Raw genomic sequence first — 23909 nt, 5'->3', positions numbered from 1 at the left:
TTTGATGTATCTTGTGAATAATCAACCTAATATCTACTATGATGTGAGTACATTAAGTTAGTTGATGTGTGAACCTCGTGAAATTCATCTTGTTGCTTTGAAGCATATAGTAAGATATCTCCAAGGCACTATTGGGTATGAACTTAAATATGAGAATATCAGCTTGGAGTTATAAGGATATATTGATTCTGATTGGGCCGAAAGTGTAAAAGACCGGAAAAGCACATCAAGATGTTGTTTCAGCTTAGGTTCAGCCATGATCTCTTGGATTTGCAAAAAGCAAGCTTCAATTACTCAGAGTTCTATTGAGGCAAAGTATATTGCATCAGCAATGGGAGCTAGAGAAGTAATGTGACTTCAAAAGTTTGTTTTCTAACTTATTATGTGAGCTTATGAAACCTACCACCATTCACTATGATAACCAAAGTTGTATCAAGTTATATGTGACTCTGGTATTTCATGATAGATCCAAGCATATAAAAATTTCTTACCACTATGTAAGAAACATGGTGGAAAGAAGAGTTATTCAGTTGGAATACATTAATACAAGTCATCAAACAACTACCATTCTCACCAAGGCTCTTCTTAAAGTGAAGATTGATCATTTTAGAAAGAAACTTGGTATGGTTGAAATGTAAGTTTATTAAATTAAGTCTTAACTTTGTAAATTTGTATTATTTTAATAAAGATATTTAAAGTGTAAACTCTTTTGTCATGTGTGAATCTATGGCTTATGGACCTACCTGTGTACAATATTAAAAGGTGACAATCTTTTATAATAAAATGTTCATTCTAATAATATAAGATGATGCTTTATAATTATTAGATTACTATCATGATGAATATCATGTGACTTGAAATTCATGGAAAAATCATGATAGTTAAAAGAGCATGTTGATAGATATCACGTGACTTGATATATGTTGAAGATCAATATGTTCAAACTCATAGTGGATATTATGTAACATAATATCTATGGATATACCATGATCTTTTATGGTAGATATCATGAGACTTGATTTTCTTTAATATATCTAGATGGTATCATTTTCAAATAAGAACATATATATACAGCCTTTGTCTTCCCTAGCTAAGAGGGAGTGTTAAAGCATGTAGCTTTGATCTGACAATAACTGTGATCAACAATATATACATATGTATATCTGTACAACAGTATGATGCACATACTCTGTGTGTGTGTGTGTGTGTGTGTGTGTGTGTGAATCAATGCACAGTTGAAACCGATGATCATTTACACACACACACACACACACACACACACACACAAAGATCTTTTGAGGCATGATCAAAACTTATTCTGATTCCTTTGATTTTAGATTACTATCGATCTATTCTTTATATCGGGTTGTTGTTCATAATGATTGGTAATACATTATTAAACTTGTGTTAAGTCTATAAAAAATCAGGCAAGATTAGTTAACACCAAACCGATGTGATGATGAAAGTTCATGTCTCCAAATGGAGACATGACCATTCACCCTCACACACTTCCACATGATATGTATACTTGATCCACCCGAATAAACAAGGCATCGAAATCAATTAATGCAAGCACATCAAAGGACCGAAGGACATTTCAAGTTCAAGAACATTATATTATCTCTGTTATTTTTGTACTAACTTACACAGATTCTGGAGCAAATATATCCTTTGTCAACAGTGTTCATACCTGCAATAAGAGTTGTGCCTCAGTGAGCTACAGATTTGAAATCTGGTAAGAAACTTTACAATGGCATTAGTTTTATATAAAATCGATGCTATTTGAAATAGGAAGATTTTTAGTTACCCCTATTGATCTTCATGCATTATTTTACACATTCTTAAGTTTAAACTTGAGGGAGAACTTTACTATCTCAACCTCCTACATTTTGTAAATGGCATATGGCGTTGTACAATATTAATTTTGTTAAAGAATGCATTGTTTGAGTTTGTATGCAACTAGTCTGTAGTCTCTATATGTTGAAGCTCTAGCTAAATCTGAAATGCAAGAATTTTCAGGCGAGTCGGTTACTAGCGAAATCCTTGCTAAGTTGTGCAAGAGTTCAAAACATAAAATTAGAAAAACCATTGGTCGTGTACTTCATTTGACTGTCATGTACAGTAAAATTTTCAGTGTCATGAACAAGTACACACAAAATATAGAGTTGCTTAGAATTGGAGAAAAGAAAATAATAAAAGTAATCTTGTATGGTGTACCACAATAATTATTCTTACAATGATGACACTCATTAACACATTTCAATCCTAAGCAATATATTAAACGTATGTGTTGCAATAACAGAATTTTGCTAGATTTGATGTTTATGCATATTCTAGGACGTCTTGCACATAATATTAAACCTCAGTGAAGCACCATTCAGAAAAAGCATAGCATTGTTATTTAAAAACATAATAAGCGCTCCAAGCTACTTCCGTTACAGAATTCATCATTGCAATCCTCAAGACTATTTACAACTTTTATGACCAAGACAAAATGGTAGTCAAACTACTATGCTCCCTTTGGGGAGTAAATAAAATACAACAATCTTCCAATCATTCTTGGTGCAATAATACATTTTTTCTGACAGGAGAAGAAATGATAAAAGCAACTCCATATATTAAACACAGCTAGAAAAATGACCACATTTAATTAAAATACATAATCCTCAATGCGCTTCGCAAAAAGAGACCCATGTAGCTATCATCAGGGAACCATGATGCAATGAGACTATTTTTCACACATTCATCATTATCTGAAGGCCACTTATCTTCAAGATGGAAACCATATTGACTTGCAGCTGAAACAATGTATACTTCATGCACTCGTCGAATAACATGGCAAAGAATGACAGCAGGTCTTACCATACCAATTCCCCCTGTAGAAATCAGCGCTCTAGCAGTTTCAAATAATGGTATAATAGCATCCTCTACATACACCACATCCGTTCCTATGATCAAATCAAAACCTTGCGGACACAGACTTCTTGCTGCATCTACATGTGCCTTGTTTCCCCATTCTAATCTCTCACAAAGCAGTTTGCTGGGACTCCAGTGCTGGGTATTTGCCTTTATGTTTTCAGTTAATAAATCCATCACTGCTAGATCACCATCAGTAGCAACCACAAGTTTGGAAGATTTAGCTGCAATCATGGAGCAGATTCCAACAGAACCACAACCTAACTCCAGAACATTTTTCCCTGCAAAAATATCTGGATTTGCGGCTAGCAGTGGTGACAACATACGAGCTGATTCCCAGAGCATAAAGCCTGTGGACTTGCATGTATGTTGATACTCTTTTGACAGACATCTCAAATTGAATGTTTGACCGCCAATCAAAATATCAAAAACCTAAATAATATTAAATAATAGAAAAAGTCAATTAGGAATTTATGATAATGTCAAGATAAGTTTGACGTTCATCTTATCACTATTGTTCCATTTATTCAAGCATGTTAATCCCTAACCAATCAATTGAATAAAGCAAAATGTGCAGTAAATTCTAACTTAGATGTATGCATAGGGTGTCTAACGTCAACAGCATAATTTCAATCAGACTAGCTAATAAATTGCTTTCAATGCAATATTTTAATGAAGTGAAAGCTATCATCCTTAACGGTCTGAAACATCTGTGGTCAACATCATATGTAAAACTACCTTCTCTATGCAATATATAACAATTTTCATTTTTCTGAAAATAATAAACCTCCGTTACCTCATACTCTTCCATATACAATAATACTCTTCAACATTTATGTTTCTCAACCTAGTGACCACCTATATTTCTCTGAACTATTACTTATTCTACAGCTGTTAAGCCAAATTCTCCAGTTAACTCTATTTTAGTGACATCCATTTGCAATTCATGAGGCATTTATTTTGAAGTGCTCTGAGTTCAAAACCTGCTTGGAAACATGAACGATGTTTTGATGTATGAAGGTTACTGTCTGTTTCTGGGATGTTTAGTATAATCCTAAAAATGTTCATCAAAATTATCCAGCCCATCTATTATTGATGACAGACATTCTAGAAGTTTACAGACCATTTTTGGAGGAAAGTGCTCAGGAACCCAGCTTATTCAGTTAGTTTGAAAAAAAAAGAATCTAGAAGCAGCAAGTTTACATCTCCTATTGATAAATGCAAAGATTAAGAGATCGCTTTGTAACATAGTTCACATTTGTGCAGACATCACCCATATATCGGTTTCTCAAAAGTTTCACAAGCCAAGAAATTGTGTCAAGTTCACATGCCCAGAACTTGCAGAGAAGTTGTGAATATTCTGCAGAGAGCTTGCCAATATATCTGCACCTTATCGCTGATAACTTGATTACTTATTGAGGGTGGCGTCAGTAAAATTGGGATGCCCAGCAAGACATCAAAACTACAAATGTTTTTGCAAGAGAAATTGTGGAGGGGAGAAACAGGTTTTGGAGAAGAAAGGTGGTCATTTCCAGCCTTGTAGATTGTTTTATGGTAGATTTGAAGCAGTCTCGAGGAGATTTTTCAAGCAAATCCAGACTCACAAGTAAAATATTCTAAATTCTATTTCTTTTTTCTTTTTTAAATCATTTTGTCTTGCCTCGGTTGCATCTACGTTTATACAAGCTCTATAATACCATTTGCAGTGTACACATTTTGGAGTGTAATGAATAAGATCTAGCACCATTTTTTAGCAATTTTTCCAAAAACAAAATCATAGTTTTCTCAATAATTTCATAACCCAACACATTTTCTGTTTTTCTTCTTTTAAGTTTCAAGGTTCAGCTTATTCTTAATTTTTAATCTAAATTAATTTGTTTCTAAATATGTTTATTAAATTTCTAAATTTGTGGCTTCAATTTGTATTTTATATGTGTAGGTTGATTCTTTATTAAATGGTAAATATGGATTCCTCTACAGCTGGGTCAGCTGCAGGTAGGGTCTATCAGTGGCCAAGTAGACATCCATCTAGATATGTAGGCATGCATCCTAAAGGGTTTAGAGACAAGACATTGATATATGCCTTTGAAGGACACAAATATAATACTGTGATATGCATAAAATGCAAAAAACTAATTAGTGGAAGCACATCTCGCTTGAAATACCACCTTGCACGGATCAAAAAGGCATGATACAAAGGTTTGTGCCTTCACCATCGAGGAAATAATGAGAGAGATGAATGTCTTGCTCTCTTTCCAAGAAGAGAAAAAGTTGCGAAGGGAAGGGGCAAAATTGGCCATAAAGGCAGTCATTTCTGAATTGCAAGGCATGTCTCCTTTTTAAAAATCATTTATTATTTTCTAATCACCATTATTAGTTTGGATTTTGTTAAAACATTGATCATAATGAAATGATGTAGGTTGTGATCAGGTATCCCAGCCACTCTTGATAAAAAACTGTTGAGGGCATAGTGGGCTCTATTCGCAGCCCACGGATCCACAAACTTACCATCCCCTCGACTTCCACTTTTGTCGGTTCTAGTAGACCACAACCATCTGCTATAGATTGTTTTTCCTGCACAAAAACACACCTGGAGCACAACCATCACTATAGGGTACTAGATGGAACAACGATGTGCATCGACACATTAACATTCAACGTGTTGTTTTTTGTTATTTTAACATCCCCTTAAATGTTGCAGCAAGTCTCTATTTTCTGAATTTTGTGACAAGTCGTACAATGGCGAGAAAAAGCTACAAGGCATTTAGTCCTACAGACTTGAGTAGAAGGTTAGTTTACTTATTTCAATTTTTAATACTTTTATAATTTTACAACTTACTTATTTTTGTTTAATGCAAGCTTTTCTAATCAAAGTTGTGTACTTAATGTCACTTTTAGTTTGTGTTTGTAGATTATTCAAAGATGTTATTTCGAGGGCTAGAGATGTGGTAGAAGAGAAAAAATTAAAATGACAACAATTTGACTGCACTATACTTTTAGATGGATGGACGGATGGAAGAAACCGTACCATCATCATTTTTTTGGATTCTTGCAAAGATCAAGTGGTTTTTTTGAAATCCTTGGATGCCTCAAGACAAGATAAAGACAGTTGAATATTTGGCTCTAAGGTTAGAACAAGTAGTGGGGGTTGCTAATGTGGTGCAAATAATAACTAAAAATGTAGCATCATATGTGACAACAAATAAGATCCTCCAAGATAAGTATAGCACACTTTTTTGGTCTCCTTGTGCAACACATATCCTTGACCTTCTTTTGGTGAACATAAGAAAATTGGATTGCATGAGACTAGTTGTAGAGGATGCAAAAAAGGTTACAATATATATCTTGATGAGAATACATCCATGGGAAGGAATTGGTTAGACATTTGGTCACAAGGTTTGCAATGATTTTCTTAACGTTGCAAAATGTTATTAGTTCTTTAACTTCTTTAAAGAAAATGTCTGTGGCTCAACAACGGGTAGACTACAGTTACTAAAGAAGCATGATGGATAGCGTGTTGCATACATCGATTTTGACAACCATTTTTTTTTTGGCCTACTACAGAAATTGTGAAGGTATCTTGGAAACTTCAAAAGTTGAATATTTAATTTTTTTTTGTATTCAATAATCAAGGCTTTCATTATTAATTTGTAACTCTTGTCTTTGATTAATGATAATCTTTTTCTACTTTTCAATTGTAGGTGATGGAGCCCTTGGTTAAAGTTCTCCACTTGGTAGATGGGGATCAAACCCCAATGAGGCATCTTTATGAGGCCATGGAAAGGACCAAAGACTGTAAAAAATAAAACAAGGGGGACAACCTAAAAGACCCCATGTGGGTAATTATTGATACGAGGTGGAACAATCAGCTTTACCAACCAATTCATGCGGCAGGGTACTTCCTCAACCCTTGTTTTCACTTCTTTCCATCCTATGGGGATTCCAATGGAGATGTCATGGAGGGCTTCATTGAATGCATGCAAAGGATGGCACTTGAGGTTGAGGTGAGAGACCTCATTGTGTCTGAGATGCTAGTGTATCAAAATGCAATGAGAAAGCTATTCTCCTCAAACTTGTTAAGAAGAGGACGAAACACTCAAACCCCAACTACAATATTTGGATTTTTAGTGTCTTTCATATGCATGATAAGTAGATAAAAATATGTTTCCATCTCACTTTTCAACTCTTTAATATATATCTTGCAAATGCTTGGTGCCAAAATTAGGGTGGAAATGTCCAAAATTTGCGAAAACTTGTCCTTCGCATCTTATGTCAGCCATGTAGCTCATCCAATTGCAAGTATAATTGGAGTTTATTCAAGGCCACTCACATGAAGAAGAGGAAAAAGTTAGCACAGAAATGCCTCAATGACCTTGTGTCATGTCCCCATAATTATAAGATTGTATAATAAATAACTTAAAAATAGATTAAATAATAATAAAATTTATTATTATATATTATTAATATAATAAGAAATTAATAACATATAATACATATATTGATCAATATAACATATCATATGAATATAGTGTAATCAATATAATTATTAAAATATATAAACTATAATCTTAATCAAATATATTATAAATCAAAGAATTATAATTAATTTATTAAAAAACTAAAGGTTACAGCCTAATTTGAATAGTCACAACCTCACATCAAGTGGACTATATATGTAAGGAAGAAACATGGAAAAATGGAATATTCCGTATCTTATAATAATCAGAAAACTATATCAAGTACAGTGGACATATAAAGTAGAAAAAATGTACCCTTAATTTAGATTCAGCATTGGAAGCTCCAGACTGGGAAAGCATCGTTCCATGTAGTTAAAAACACAATGAAAGATCTAAGAGGGGGTAGTTCTGAAATCCGAATAAGAGGACATATGGAACAGAGAATGCAGAAAGGAAAATATTAATTAAAAAGAAGAAGATGTCGTATACAGGAAATAAAAGCAATCAAACTAGAGGAAGGCAGCGGCAAGGAAAACAAAGAGTGACTAGATGGGATCCAATGAGGACGTGCAATAATTTGTAACATTGAAAAGTAGACTGGATTTCATTGATTAAGGAAGATGAAAAGAGGAATGTGACAGACCAGACTCCCATTATGGTCAGGATGAGACAAAAGTTATAACATCATCAAGGAATTGCAGCTGGCTTAGGATTGATCAAAGATTAAAACAGACAAATAAAATAAGAACATCAATCAGAAAAAGACACAGAAATATATCCTTCATCATCAGAACATGGAATAATGAGGGCATTGTGGATCAATCATTTAATGCATATATCAGACAGGACAATAATTTAGACTCCAACGGAGAAGCATAGTCAGCAGAATATAATCTAATTAACGTTTCACAATCTACAAATATTAATTATGAAGACGATTCCAAAAATATCTATAGTCAAACAATTATGTAATAATCCATGGGAAGGCTGGATTCGCCACAAATAAAGCTATCAATATTGCCACTTATCATGTGATGAACTCAGACCTGCTGAACACTTCCAGCATGGGAAATCCTTCACCCATGGCATCAATGTTAATTTGAGAATATTCATTTGTGTGCAATATTAACCTTCAGATGATAGAACCTGTGAAAGTTCTAACTCCACTATCACTATATAAATAGTTAGTTAGTGGAATTTTAAAGATGTATCATCAAACATCTACATTTGTCATAATTACTTAGCGATTAGAGATCCAAATTAAGAGACATAAATAAAGATACGTATGTTGAAGACCAATATGCTAGTTAGTAATTATAAACATTGAAGCTTTCAAAAGGGTATGAATTATTATAATGTGTTGAAAAGAACCGATAAGTTTAATTTATTATTTTTCTCAATGATGAAGTATGATTGGCAAAGGTATGTCTGTTTAAGGGCATATGAAGATATATGATGCTGCAGGAAATCTTTTACATGGTGAGAGGAAGAGTGTAAATGATTAAACTTATATCAGACTGTAGTTTCTTTAATTTTACCACTGGTTATTGATGACAGTTCTACTCTTGTACGTGTAGATTCACCCCTATTAATATTGTACAATATTCTTTATTCTGCAATATATGAATTGCACTGTGCTAATGAATACGATCTGCAAGTAATGTCAATCTCCAAGTATGAGTGTCAGTCTGTCAGACTACACAGGCACGTTGATCTGCAAGTGTAATACAAATTAGAATGCAAGGATGAAATGTAGAGCAATATGGAAGGATATTGATCTGCTGTAAGTATTGATCATTTATTGATTTTGATGTCAATACTACTATCATTGATGCACATATCTATTGTATTCACTAGATGGCTCTTAAGAAGGTCACGATCTTTCAATACCAAAAGTCACAATTTGCTTATGTGTTTAGTTAGTATTAACTAACTATTCTGATCTCCTATAAGATCTGATTAGTTATTTAATACTAACTAATTGTGACTGTTATATATTCACATTAGGAGGCATATTTGATCGATCTACAAGACCATCAGGTTTGCTATTGAATGTATATATATATGCACAATATTTCATCCCAGTTTGATATGAATGTGCTTGGTCAGTGTTAAGACATTATCAGTTTGATTATAATATGTATATACATAGACAATTTACAGTCTCAGGAGATCTGACCGATGCTATTCAGTAACACTCCCTCTTAGCTAGGGAAGATAACTAAGTATGAATTTTAGAAATCACCTTACTCATGATATCAAGGACTATATTGAACATCAAGTCTCATGATATTCATATATCCTTGTTATGGTATGTGCACTGACATCACATCACATGATGTCTACCATAACACATCATGGTGTCTTATCATGATTATCTCATAAAGAACAAGATGATCTGAAAAGATATCACGTCTCATGATATCCATCAAAATGTTCTAGAGATACTACTGTCATGATCTACATAAAGATATCATATCACATGGTATCCATTATGATAAGAAACATTATAAAGTCGTCACCTCACAATGTTTGATACAAGTGTACATTATTAGAAAGATCAACACCTTTATGTAATGTACACAGGAAGAGGGCCCATAAATCATAGTCACACATATGACAAAAGAGTTTACACATTAAACATCTTTTATATATAATTTTACAAATGAAATAAATTAGAGACTGAGTCTCGATTACATTTCAATCATACCAAGTTTCTTTCTGAAGTGTTCCACTTTAACTTTGGAAAGAGGCTTGGTGGGAATGTCTGTAGTTTGAACACTGGAGTTAATATACTCTAACTGGATGGCTTCCCTCTCTACCATATCTCTGACTTAGTGAAAAGGAATTTCAATATGCTTGAATCGATCATGGAACACTGGATTGTTTAACAGCTTGATAAAACTTTGATTATCGCATTAAATAGTAGTAGACTTTAGAGGTTTTCCAAATAGTCCCAAAATCAACTTCCTAAGTCATATAACTGTTGTCGGTAGAAATTGTGTATCAGCCGACAGGACCCTTCGGAAAAGTTTTTGTATCAGTCGACGGGTACTTTCGAGAAAGTTCTTGTTATGTAGCCGACGGGTAAATAGTTTGTAGCGACATGTTGTATGTGGCTGACAGACTCCTTCGGGAAAGTTCTTCGGAAAGTATTTATAACCCCTTCGGGAAGCATTGTAGGGATGAGATCATAAAAGCATAATGTAATGTCTGCCATATGCGAATATAATAAGAAGAGTTCTGCTGTTCGTGTTCGTGTTCATTATCTGTGTGCAATTCTTAATTAACCTATGCAGTAAACATTTGGCGCCGTTGCCCGATGGACCTGGTACGCAGGCAGGCGGATATGAATTAAATGCCGAATCAGTTGAACAAAGATAAGAGTAAGCTGAAGGAAAAAGATGACATACGTGTTGCGCAGGAAAATTTAATTCTGGCTCAGCAGATAGAGCGTCGAAGGAGATTTCAGAAGATTACCGACGGAAACAAGAGCGCGGAAGGATTGTTGAAGGAGACTCGACAACGGCTTGATTTGGTGGAAGAAGCGAGGGAGGAGTTTTTGAACCTGCATATGCTATGGGAAGAGAATCCTAACGGAAGGAGATCGACTCGCACGGCTCGGAGTGCCGAGGGAGCACGAGCGTGGAGTGACCTCTTCGTCCGAGATATACTTTCGGAATGAACAGCTTTGGTTGACGAACCCTCTTCTTCACCAAACAGCGCGGGTGTTGAAAACAACGCGGACGCCAAAAATAGCACGGGTGTGCAGAACAACGCGGGTGTTCAAAACAGCGCGGGAGCTCAGAACAGCGCGGGTGCTCAAAACAGCGCAGGCATGTAAAACAATGCAGGTACACAACAAAACCCTCAACATACAGTGATAATGGCAAGTCCGAAAGAAAAGTTGTCTAAATTTGATGGTGATGAAGCAGCTGATCCCATTTGACATTGTAAAACATGTGAAACAATCTGGAGGGCAAATGGCATAACAGATACAAACGAATGGATCTGACAATTTCCCGCTACCCTACGGGGTGTTGCGATTGATTGGTTTACTGATACTGATCCACAAAAGTCAAACACTTGGGATAACATTAAGGAGTTCATCGCAGAATTTCAACTCCTGCGCGACGATAATGAAATTGTAGTGGAGATATTCAATACCAAACAAAAGAAGAATGAAACAGTATGGGTCTTCGCCAGGAGGTTGAAGGACTTAATTAGTAAAATGGAGAATAAGCCGGCAGATGGGCTCCAGAAAAGATGGTTCATGGAAGGCCTTCACCTAAAGCTGCAAAAGAAGATGAAGATCGTGCCACCATCAACATACATTGAAGCGTACAATCGGGCAATGAACCTCGAAAGTGATCAGAAGACAAAGAAGAAGAAGAAGAACAGCTCGTCCGATTCAGATGACGATGCATCCTCAGGAGAAGACAGCAGCGATGACAAGGGAAGCAACAAGAAGGTCCGTGCCCTCCAGAAGGACATGATTCAAATGATGAAGGAGTTCAAGAACATGAACAAGGAGACTAAGGGCAATGACCTATGGTGCACGGAGTGTAAGAAAGAAGGCCATACGAAGGGATCCTGCCTGAAAGAGCAATTTTGTGAGATTTGCCAGATTCTGGGACACTCGGTAAAGGAATGTCCTTTCAACCTGAAATCAAGAACACCACAGCAAGTGTTCCTCGCGCAGGAGGCATCCCCGTCAGGAGGGAACGAGAACACCAGTATGGAAGGTGACACATCGGGCGGATACAGAAACAACTGGCACAACAACAACAACAACAATAACAATACCGGCAACAACAATAATGGTGGAAGGAGTCGAATTCAATATGATGCCAATGGTCGACCAATAGTTCAATGCCGCGCATGCAATTTGTGGGGTCACTTCGCCCGAGAGTGCACAGCGGCAAACACTCCGAAGTTGCTATGCCAATGGTGTGGACCCGGCGATCATGACGATACTAAGTGCCCAAAGTCCGGAGTAAACTTGATTACCGTCGGGACAGACGAGGAAGAAGTTTTGGCAATCACTCGGAAGAAAGCAAGGCTATACCTCGATCCGACGGAGGAAAAGAAGAGACTAGAGGAAGCACGGGCAGAGATCTAGAAAGTAACGCAGATAGAAACGACACACTTGAAGGACATTGCGAGTACCTCCGTACAGAACTACACAGAACAGAACATTGTACGGAAAATATTGCAAGCTGAGATACCCGTCAGGATAAATGATCTGTTGCTCACTATGCCTCAACTCCGTACGGCCCTCACAAATATAGTCCCAATTGCTAAGCAACCAGTAGAGTAGGAAAAGGAGAAACAGGGGGGCGCAAGTGCAGAAGACCCGATGCTGTTAGCTCTTTCATCTGGACGCTATCCGGCAGTTGTTGAAATGGGCATTCTCGGGACTGTGCTAATGGACACAATAGTCGACGAAGGATCCGGTGTCAATGTGCTACCAAAGAATACTTGAAAAAAATTGGGACAGCCGACATTATGGCCACCTACCTTCCAGCTGTTAACAGCCGATCAACATGGAATCAAGCCATTGGGAATACTCATAGCGCAACCCGTGACGATTGGAACACAACCATTCCTGTTGGACTTCGTGTTGATTCCTCTAAGGCGGAAAGGGTACGATGCTATTCTAGGTCGGGGATGACTGATACAAGCAAAAGTAAAGCACGATTGGAAGAAAAATACTTTATCACTCGAAAGCAAAAGCCGCAAGTATGTCATTGATCTGCACACTCAGATGGTCGAGGATGTCATGTCCCCTTTCTAGTGACATGATTCCTATAGTAGATTTGCCTATCATTGACTCTCGTAGGCAAATGATTTTGGAGAGAGAGTCATCCTGTTGCCAGATGATTGCATATTGCTCTCGGAGAGTTATAATTGAGCCTACATCCAGTAAGTGGGGCCTACATGTTCTAATTTTTAATTGAGATTGCACTTTTAATTTTATAAAGATATTTATTTAATTTTATAAAATTATTTATTAATAAAGTGCATTATAATAAGATTTTTATAAAAGATGTTTCTAGAAGCTCCTAGTGACTTCTTAAAAAGGTGAATAAATAGAGGGCGGGAGGCACCCATTTGAACAAGCGATTTTGTGGATTCTACTTCTAATTATATTGGAGCAATTTGTGGTCTTTGGTCTGCAAATTTTCATTAGGTCTTTGGGAACGAAAACTCCCTTGGATCTGCATAACTAAGGAAGTGAGATATCTTCTGAAGGGTTGCTCATTGGAGATGGTATTCAGCCATTTCATGGAGGATCATTCTGAGAATTGATTTTGAGGACTTAAGCTATTTGCAAGTGTTTGGAGTTCATCATCTTCTTACAGGATCAGTTGGCAAAATTCGGGAGACAATCAGTGCATATTCTGATGAGATTGTGAACGGGACTGGACTCATATTTTACCAAATACGGCAACCAATACACAGCAGATTATTTTTTAGCAGGGTCGTACATGTCAGAGCCGTACCAAGGCTTGGGTCATAAAATTGTTCATACTTCACAAACTGTTCAGAGTTTCTTTTTATGCTTTTAGGGGGCTATCTAATCACCCTAGGCGATTCAGTACATAATAAGTTTCGGCACTGTTTTGAAGGCTGGGAATTTTATAAAAAATCGCACCAGGGCCGTACAGGTACGACAGTGTTGGCAGGCTGTGATGTCCAGACAGGAATAGACTTGAGCTTTCCCTTCAGCTACCATTCAATGAACTTCATCGGCAGGGTTGCAGTCAGGCAGGGAGAGGTGCTATTTTGAGAATTCATACATATAACAACTCATGGAGGCGTAAATCCCAGGTTCTTGATATTGCTTTCATTGTTTAAAAAACTCAGTACAGAACTGTATATGTTCAGACGCTGTTATTCATTTACCTTCAATTGAATTGTTACAAATATTGTAAGAATTTGTTATTATCATTGGAGCTTGTAACAGATCAGTCCTTAAATGCAAATTACTATAAGTTTTTTTTTCTGAATATTGTTGGTGCTACTATTATTCATTGCATATGTTATAGCTATCTTATTTGGTGAACTTGTTTGAGACATCACATCCTTACCCAATTAACGGTTGCATGCCAAGTATTTGACGAATGCCATAGTTCAGTATTGGGGTTTTTAGTGGCATTATAGTAAGGGACATTTCAAGGGAAGAAGCCCTATCGTCAGATTCCGAAGGAGAAGGGGATGACAAGGGGCAAAGTATGGAACCAGATCAAGAGGGAGTTCTACGACTGGAAGGAGATGACGATTTGGATTCAGTAAATGGTCTCTACCATTGGCAGATAGAGGATTATGAATTGTTTCAAACCTGCAACGTACTGACAATAGAAGAACACAGTACTGATGAATTTCCAAAGGAGTTTACTGAAATGAAGGAAGGAGAGACGTCACTCGATGCGACCCCGGCACATAAGTTCACTAAGGGGGAACCCATCAAATACAATGAAGTCGCGTTGCAGACCATGAATTTGGGAGACGAAGCGGAACCACGGAACATATTGGTGGGAGACAACTGGACCCAGTACTAAAGGCAGCAGCATTCAAGATATTTTTAGAGTATAAGGATGTGTTTGCATGGACATACAAGGACCTGAAGGGGGTACCATCGGAGTTGTGTGTGCACCGCATTCAGTTGATTGAAGGAGCGATACCTGTACAGAAGATGCCCTACAGAATGAACAAAAATTATGCGGCATGGGTTACGGAGGAAATCAATCGGATGTTAGAGGTCGGCATTATTTTCAAGGTGCAGACCAGTGAATGGGTATCCCCGATAGTGATTTCACTTAAGGACTCCATTCAAATCCGAATGTGTCGATTTCGATGCCTGAATGCAGTCACCCTCAAGGATCCGTTCCCAATTCCATTCACGAATAGCATCCTGGAGGTAGCGGGACACGAGATCTACTCATTTATGGATGGTTTTTTCGGCTACAATCAGATTTCAATCGCAGAGGAGGATAAACTAAAGACGACATTTGTCGTAGAAGATGGGGTGTATGCCTATAATCAGATGCCCTTCGGTCTGTGCAATGCGCCTGCGACATTTCAGCGGATCATACTACACATTTTTTATAAGATGTCCGTCGAAAACTTCAAGGCATTTTTAGATGATTGGTCAGTGTTCAGTGCAGAGGACAAACATTTGGCAGCATTAGGCGAGTGTATGGAAAGGTGCCACCATGCGCGCCTGGCCCTGAACCCGAAAAAGTGCTACTTTATGGTTCCACACGGAAGGTTACTCGGACACATAGTCTGTAAGGAGGCACTGAAGACAGATCCGGCCAAAGTGCGAGTCATATGGAGATGCAACCGTCCACCAATGTGACAGAGGTAAAATCTTTCCTCGGGCATATAGGGTATTACAGGCGTTTCATCAAAAATTTTGCCAAGATAGCATATCTATTGGATAGGTTAACTTGCAAGACAGAATCGTTCCAATGGGAGAAGGAACAGGATGAAGCATTTGAAGGACTCAAGGTACGACTGGCTACAGCACCTATTTTGGCATACCCGGATTGGAATAAGGAATTTCATGTGCATGTTGATGCATCGAACTATGCGATCGGAGCAACTCTCGCGCAAACGGGAAACCACGGGTTGGATCACCCGATCTACTTCGCCAGTCGGTTGCTATCAAAAGCTGAACAAAATTACAATACAACCGAACGGGAAGCATTGGGGATGGTATATGTTGTGCAGAAATTCTGACATTACTTGCTGGCTACTCCGTTTGTGTTCTATGTCGATCATCAGGCCCTGTTGTATATGATCAACAAACCAGTCATTCAAGGAAGAATCAGTCGATGGTTACTCCTGTTGCAGGAGTTTACCTTCAAGATCATTGTACGGCCAGGAAAGAAACATGTAAGCGCGGATCATCTGTCACGTATCAGAACAGGAGAACCGGCAGACGGTGTAAATGATGACTTTCCTGATGCACAGTTGTTTCAGATTGCTGCACTACCAGAGTGGTATACAAGCATCGGCGAATACTTGTCAACGGGATAGTTTCCATATACCATGCCACCGAATAAAAGACGGAAGTTGGTGATACGGAGCGGAACATTTCAGCTGATTAATGGATTCTTGTATAAAATGGGACCCGATCAGATCCTAAGGCGTTGTGTCCTGGAGGAAGAAATTCCACGAGTACTGAAGGAAGCGCATAAAGGACCGCCAAGAGGACACATGGGGCCGGACACAACTGCACGAAAGATACTTCTAGCAAGATTATGGTGGCCAACAGTATACAATGATGCCAGGGAATGGGTTGTTGCATGCGACACATGTCAGCGAGCTGGGAAACCTTTGAAGAGAGACTTCATGCCTCTGAATCCTTCTCATGCTCAGGAGCTCTTTGAATGGTGGGGTTTGGACTTCATAGGACCTCTGAAGACAAGCAGAACCAGAAGGTGCCATACATTGTCGTCGTGACGGAATACTTGACTAAATGGGTGAAGGCGCGTGCACTACCGGACAACTCAGCGGTAAGTACAGCAAAGTTTATTTATGAACAAATAATTACCCAGTACGGCATTCCGTTACAATTAACGAGTGATAGAGGTGGACATTTTGTAAATCATGTGATTCGATTGCTTACCACGGAGTTCAAAATTTATCATTCGCTATCAAGTCCATACTACCCAAGGGCAAACGGACAGGCCGAAGCTACCAACAAAACCTGATATCAATTATATACAAATCCTGCGCAATCGAAGGGGAGGATTGGGAGGAAAAATTACCTTCTGCTCTGTGGGCTTACCACACGGCGTATAAAGTTACAACAGGACACACGCCGTTTCAACTGATGTTCGAACAGGAGGCCGTAGTACCAGCGGAATTTATGATACCAAGCCTGCAAATAGCACTAGAAAACAAGTTGGGCGACATGGAGAGCTTAAGGGAGCGGCTGTATAAACTGAACAGGTTGGAGGAGAAGCGATTATTAGCACAGTGGGCGACTAAAGTAACGCAGAATAGGCGAAAGGCATGGCACGATAAGCACCTGAAGCTAAATAGGTTTCAGCTCGGACAGTGGGTATTGAAGTACGACGGCCGGAATGAGATCAAACCGGGCAAGTTCAAAGTTAAGTGGGTCGGGCCGTATCAGATCCAGGAAGTAGGGGACAATGGAGCAATAAAATTATGGACTTTGGATGGACAGGAAGTCCCCCAGGCTGTGAATGGCTCGAAGCTGAAGGTATACCACGACCGGAAGACTTCTGCATCACAGAATGGCCTTCGAGAGACCCCTTCGTCATTGCAGACCAACGGTGACGACGGTCGAAGGGAAAACTGACTTTGCTATTCATTATTATCACAGAAAAAACAAAATAAAAAAAAAGAGAGAACGGTTTTCATACTCAAGGAAAAAGTGTCGTACAGTTTCTATATTTGAAGGAAAAAGAAGCACCGTACGATTTTCATATTTGAAGGATTGGTGTACGGTTTTAGTGCAGTTTTTAAGATGATGTATGGTTTTCATATTTGAAGGTTGGTGCACGGTTTTTAGACAATGTACGATTTTCATATTTGAAGGTTGCTGTACGGTTTTAATGTACTACGGTTTTTTATATTTGAAGACAATGTACGGATTTTCACTGAAGTTTGGTGTATGGTTTGTGTAGTACAGTTTTAAGCAGTGTACGATTTTTTAAGAGCTGCATATTGTAACATTGGAACCACCGTATAGATTTCAATAGCCTGAGAAGGTTAACGTACGGAATTTGGAGCCAAATTTTGTTAATTTCCATCGTACGGATTTTGCCGTATGGAATTTGAAGACTTGGTGGGATATTGCAGTACGGCTTTTCCAGAAGATTGAAATAGTGAAGACACCTTCAGAATTGTTTCATCAAAACCCGTGTGCGGGGCAGCTCCAAGAAAAATCAGAGTAAAATCCCAGGCCTTGCCTTGCAACAGTACAATTGGTCTGCTAAAAAGTGGAAGGAGGCATCCATATGCAATCAACAGGCAATGTCAAGTTTGAAGCCGTACAGATTTCATAACAAAAGGAAGGGTCAAGTTACCATATGCAACTCTGTAGGGCACTGTACGGCTTGTTAAATCATTACCCATACAGAAGATTTCCATCATTTCAAGCATACGGATCCCTTGTGAAGAGCGGTGTACGGATTTCACTGTACGGATTATTGAATGCAAGGTACGGATTTTTATGGAAGCAATATATGGTCTCTTCTATAGTACGGAATTTTGGAGCCAAGTAATTGTACGGATTCCATCCATATCAATGGGATTATGAAATCACAGGTTCTGAAGGGTAAAGTATGAAATTCAGCAGTAAGCAAGGCAGTTTTTGCAGTATATCAGTTCTAGTCGGGTTCAGCATACTATGGTCCCTGTACGGCTGATCAGTGAAAGGCATTGAAAATACCACTGTACAGATTTAGGGAGGGAAACTGTTGTACGGATTTGGGGTCTTCTGGTGGTACGGCTTTGTTAATTGATTTTCCTTCTAACTTTTTCAGAGTACGGATTTTCATTCCAAAGGTTGCAATTCACCATACATGTTGAAAGAATTCTCCACTATACAAGTTTGGAAGACCGTTAGGAAAAGACAAAGATATAACTGATGGAGTCTGCAGGTAAATGACAGTGGAAAAAACAATTAGCATAGTCTAAAGTTGTGGAAGGCAGGAGCATGGCAGGTACAGGTAACCTGAATGAAGGCTCGAGCAACAGCAAGGAGAAGCGTAAGACTACAGCACCTGCACCAGCTGAAGTCACACCACAGACTATACAATTTGAAGGGTTGAATGGAACGGATTGCCGGAAATGGTGGCAAGAAACCCCTAATGATCATCTAATAAAAGCAAGCATCAGAAGAGCACAGGTTGAATAGGCCATTCGGATGCCCGTTTTTTGCATTCGAGATTATGAAGGGTATCTGCGTACCATGATTGAGACATATGGCAGAGCTTCTCAGAGGAGCACATTTCAGTATCTGGGAAGGAAATTGGTGGTATCATTCAAGGTAGCCGATTTCACACGTGTTTTTGGCATTCCAGGGCAGCAGGGCAAAAAGGTTCAGCCGAAGAAAATTCCAAAGGATGGGAAGCTATTTTTAATCAGATTAGTATGTGGAGATTTGACTGAAGCAGAGCAGGCGGCATTAACTGAGACATCGAAGGGAAGGGGTTTAGAGAAAACCGACATTCAGGAGGGGCCATGGCGATGTCTGATGGACTTGGTCAAGAGCAGGCTCACGGGATCCTTTAGGGCATCGAATATCTCATTCCCGCAGGTGTCTATGATGAACGGAATAATGACTGGAAAAGTGTACGATTGGGCGTCTATGCTGGCTGAACGAATGCATGAGTTTATGACTCTCCAACACAAGACCTTCTATATGCCCCATTACGCGATTGGTCTCTTCCTTGATGCAGCAGCACAGATGATCCCAACGGAGGAGTTAGAGGCAAAGCCTGGACCACTGGCTCCGGGAGAACCTCCTATCATGCGGTGGAAGCACTTGGACACAACCACTGGGCAGAAGGGTGCAACAGGCCAAAAGAGGCCCCGGATGGACATGGCAGGTGATACTGACAGCGGCCGACAGGAGACATCTTCTGAGCAGGGCAGTGTGGAGGAAATAGAAGGGGAAGGCGAGGATGATGAGGAGGTTCAGATTGTCGCGGCTACCCCCTTGCTATTTCCGCGTGCTACAGTTCCTATGACTTCCGACTTGGTGCCAGAAGGTCTACACATGGCTCAGATTCCTGGGTTTGGATAGACTCGGTGACCGATATTGATGACTGGAGGATCCCACCAGGCAGTCACACTAGCCGCACCGTGGCAACACGGGGTACGGCCTTCTCCTGTCCGGCCGGGAGTTGGATTTGCGGTAGGCTTTGCCCACCTGACAACACCCGTCACCCGAGAGACTTCTTCAGCCCCTGCTAAAGCACTTCCGGTAGCAGCACCCGTGGCGCCTGCCACAAGTCAGCCAGCAGCAGTTGTTACCGTAGCACAGTCAACAGAAGTTCAGGAACTTACAGTAGAGAACATACTAGACGGAGGAATGCAGGAGTGTACGGACCCAGCACAATCCGAACAACCAGAGGTCATGGATAGAGCTAGTGTTTTTCTGAGGCAACAGTTCCGACTCGTTCCTGACAGGCGTGGCCCGTCCATTCAATCTCCCAGCTATTCCGGAGTAGCACCTGTACCAGAGCATCAGTCTCAGGAGGAGGGAATGCCACATGCCGTGATTGCGTCAACAGCAGAGGAGGCAGCACCGGATGTGGGCATGGCTCCCGCTAATGAGAAGGACAATAGTGATGTAGAATGGTCATTGGAGGACTTCGCCAAGGAGGATTACGGGTCGGATGAGGACAGGTGCAAGGACTACCTCAGGACTATGAAATCTGCATTGAAGAAGGGGCATGATGTGGCGATTCAGGCTCTCACTCGGCGAAGGGAGTGGCATTTGATCCGAGCGTATATTCGTGGGGTTTGTCCTAAGCGATTCCAGACTTTTTTTGTAGATAGAGGTTGGTCAGCAGTTGAGACACCAGAGATGTTGGCAAATTAGGCCACTGAGCCAGAGTTAGGACCGAGTGACACTCTGATGATGAAGCTGGCACATGAGATTGTGGGATTGTACAAAGAGGTTTACTATGCTCGGCAGCGCATAGAGGCAGATAGGGCAGCAGACAGTGTTGCAGCTCAGAGATCTCTAGCGGTTGAGAAAGAGGCAAGAGAAAGGTTAGCCGCTGACGTGGCCAACCAGCAGGCAGCATGGGCAACCGAGCGGGCAGCACTATTGAAAGATATGGCAGCAATGGTACAGGAGAACAATGCGGCTATCCGGGATAAAGATGCGGCAGAGCATGAGTTGCAGTTGGCCAAGAGACAGGCTATGGATGTTGCGCTTCTACTGAAGGAGGCCGTAGAGGTTAATTCACAGATTCAGACAGATCTGCGCATCCGGACTGACCAGGTGTATGAGTTGCATCGTCAACAGCGTTCTTCTGGGACACCTCCTTCTCTATAGTATTTCTTTTATTGTTTGTAGGTTGTCTCCTAATTTTGCTAGTCGTCAGGAGACGACTTTTCTTTTTGGGGGGGATGATGTTGTCGGTAGAAATTGTGTATCAACCGACAGGACCCTTCGGAAAAGTTTTTGTATCAGCCGACGGGTACCTTCGGGAAAGTTCTTGTTATGTAGCCGACAGGTAAATAGTTTGTAGCGACATGTTGTATGTGGCCGACAGACTCCTTCGGGAAAGTTCTTCGAAAAGTATTTATAACCCCTTCAGGAAGCATTGCAGGGATGAGATCATAAAAGCATAATGTAATGTCTACCATATGCGAATATAATAAGAAGAGTTCTGCTGTTTGTGTTTGTGTTCATTATCTGTGTGCAATTCTTAATTAACCTATGCGGTAAACAATAACTTCTCGGGCTCCCATAGCAGCTGCAATATATTCTCTTCTGTAGAGCTTTGTGCTACAGAGAATTGTTTTCTGCTTGTCCAAGAGATCATAGCAGATCCTAGACTAAAACAATACCCAAATGTGCTCTTCCGGTCTGTCACACTATTAGCCCAATCTGAATTTGTGAATCCATGTACATCAACATCAATCTTATTGTATTTTAGGCCATATCCAATAGTACCCTACAGGTATCTCAAAATATGTTTAGCAGCTACAAGATGAATTTCACGAGGCTCACATATGAACTAGCTTAACGCATTCACTGCGTAGCATATGTCAAGTCTAATGTTAACCAAATGCATAAGTGACCCAATACTTTGTCTATAAAGTGTAGGATCTGCAAATTTGGATTTCATTGTAGCTTCTTTTAGCTTGTGCAAGTTTGTCTCCATGGGAGTAGACATTGGTCTACAATTTAACATTCCAAATCTCGTAAGCATATCAATGGTGTATTTTCCCTGGTTTAGAAAGATACCATTAGGTTTCTGCCATACTCCCATTCCTCAAAAATGGTGTAGAATACCCAAATCTTTCATTTCAAAATTTGAAGTTAAATCTCTTTTGCATTTAGCAATAAGATGATCTTCTCTTATGAGTGATAAGTCATCAACATAAAGAATTAGAATTAGCATATCACCATTAATAATTTTTAAAATAGAGGTTTGGATAAGCAACATTCTTTGAGAATTTTAATCTCATGAGGTATTTGTCAATTCTTTCATGCCAGGCTCAGGGAGCCTGTTTTAGTCCATATAGAGCCTTCTTTAATCTGCATCCATAAGATTCTACATTATGAACTATAAATCCTTCAGGTTGTTCCAGATAGACTTCTTCTATAGTTCCATTTAGGAATGCAGTCTTAACATCCATTTGGTGAACCTTCCAATCTTTGGCTACTGCAATGGCTAACAAAGCTCGAACACAGGTATATCAAGTTATACGTGCAAAGGTTTCCTCCTAGTCAATGCCTTCCTTCTGAGAGAATCCTCTAGCAATGAAATGTGCCTTGTGTTTTTCTATGCTACCATCTGCAGCATGTTTAACTTTGAACAACCACTTGGAGGAAACAACTAATTTCCTCATCCATAAGATTCTACATTATGAACTATAAATCCTTCAGGTTGTTCCAGATAGACTTCTTCTATAGTTCCATTTAGGAATGCAGTCTTAACATCCATTTGGTGAACCTTCCAATCTTTGGCTACTGCAATGGCTAACAAAGCTCGAACACAGGTATATCAAGTTATAGGTGCAAAGGTTTCCTCCTAGTCAATGCCTTCCTTCTGAGAGAATCCTCTAGCAATGAAATGTGCCTTGTGTTTTTCTATGCTATCATCTGCAGCATGTTTAACTTTGAACAACCACTTGGAGGAAACAACTAATTTTCCATCTGGTCTAGGAATTATGTCCCAAACATCATTCTTTAAAATGGAGTGATATTCTTCTATCATAGCATCTTTCTAGGCTTCTTGTTTGAGGGCTTCATTAACATTGGTTGGTTCAAAGTCAAGAATTTCACTCATCAAGCAGGGAGAAGAGGTCATAACAAGCACACAGTACATTCAAAGACTGTTTCAAGAACTAATAAAACACAACCACCTAGAGAAAGAAGACAATTGGAAGATCAAAATCAGCTACATACGTGCACAACATCAAAAAATGGTAAAGATAAGTGTTGGGAATCCCAACAGAGGGAAAATCATTGATTCCAAGAAGAGAAATTCAGTCCTTTAGGCACAAAAGGTAGTAAAGAAGATGAAGAGTAAAAAGAACAAAGGGAAGGTTGCAAAAAAAGTTATTGATGCTAATGTCACTTTCAAAAGTGTAATGGGAAGCGAATGTCACATCTAGTGGGAGAATACAGTAGATAATCACTCCCTGAAAGAGGCCCTACACAGAGCAGAGGTAGAGAAAATTGTTTTTATGCCCATTTTTTATTTGAAGGATTTTGAATCTATATTAAGAACCATGGTGGCAGCCTATGATAGAAAAGCTCATAAATCCATAATCTAGTATTCCCAACAAACTCTGACAATC

At 39.3% G+C, this 23909-nt stretch overlaps 1 protein-coding gene across 3 annotated transcripts in view; it reads right to left on the bottom strand.

The window, feature by feature from the left end:
- Positions 1-1366: 1366 nt before the first annotated feature.
- LOC149576521 (S-adenosyl-L-methionine-dependent methyltransferases superfamily protein) overlaps positions 1367-23909 on the bottom strand; it is a 200402-nt gene continuing 177859 nt past the window's right edge. Inside the window, exon 12 of one of the 3 annotated variants that reach the window (XM_089817636.1) lies at positions 1367-1690. In XM_089817636.1, the coding sequence (XP_089673762.1) occupies positions 1685-1690 (6 nt within the window). In that variant the 3' untranslated portion in view covers positions 1367-1684. Of the gene's footprint in view, positions 1691-2376; positions 3349-23909 lie in introns of those variants that run through there. The other 2 variants (XM_089817627.1, XR_016361708.1) reach the window with 2 other exon arrangements.

The sequence above is a fragment of the Cupressus sempervirens genome, chromosome 1 (assembly GCF_028749045.1).
Source record: "Cupressus sempervirens isolate cs-2001-9-10 chromosome 1, ASM2874904v1, whole genome shotgun sequence".
In the NCBI taxonomy this organism is placed as follows: Eukaryota; Viridiplantae; Streptophyta; class Pinopsida; order Cupressales; family Cupressaceae; genus Cupressus; species Cupressus sempervirens.
Note: the sequence above shows the minus strand (reverse complement) of the source record. Positions and strands in the feature narration are given on the sequence as shown.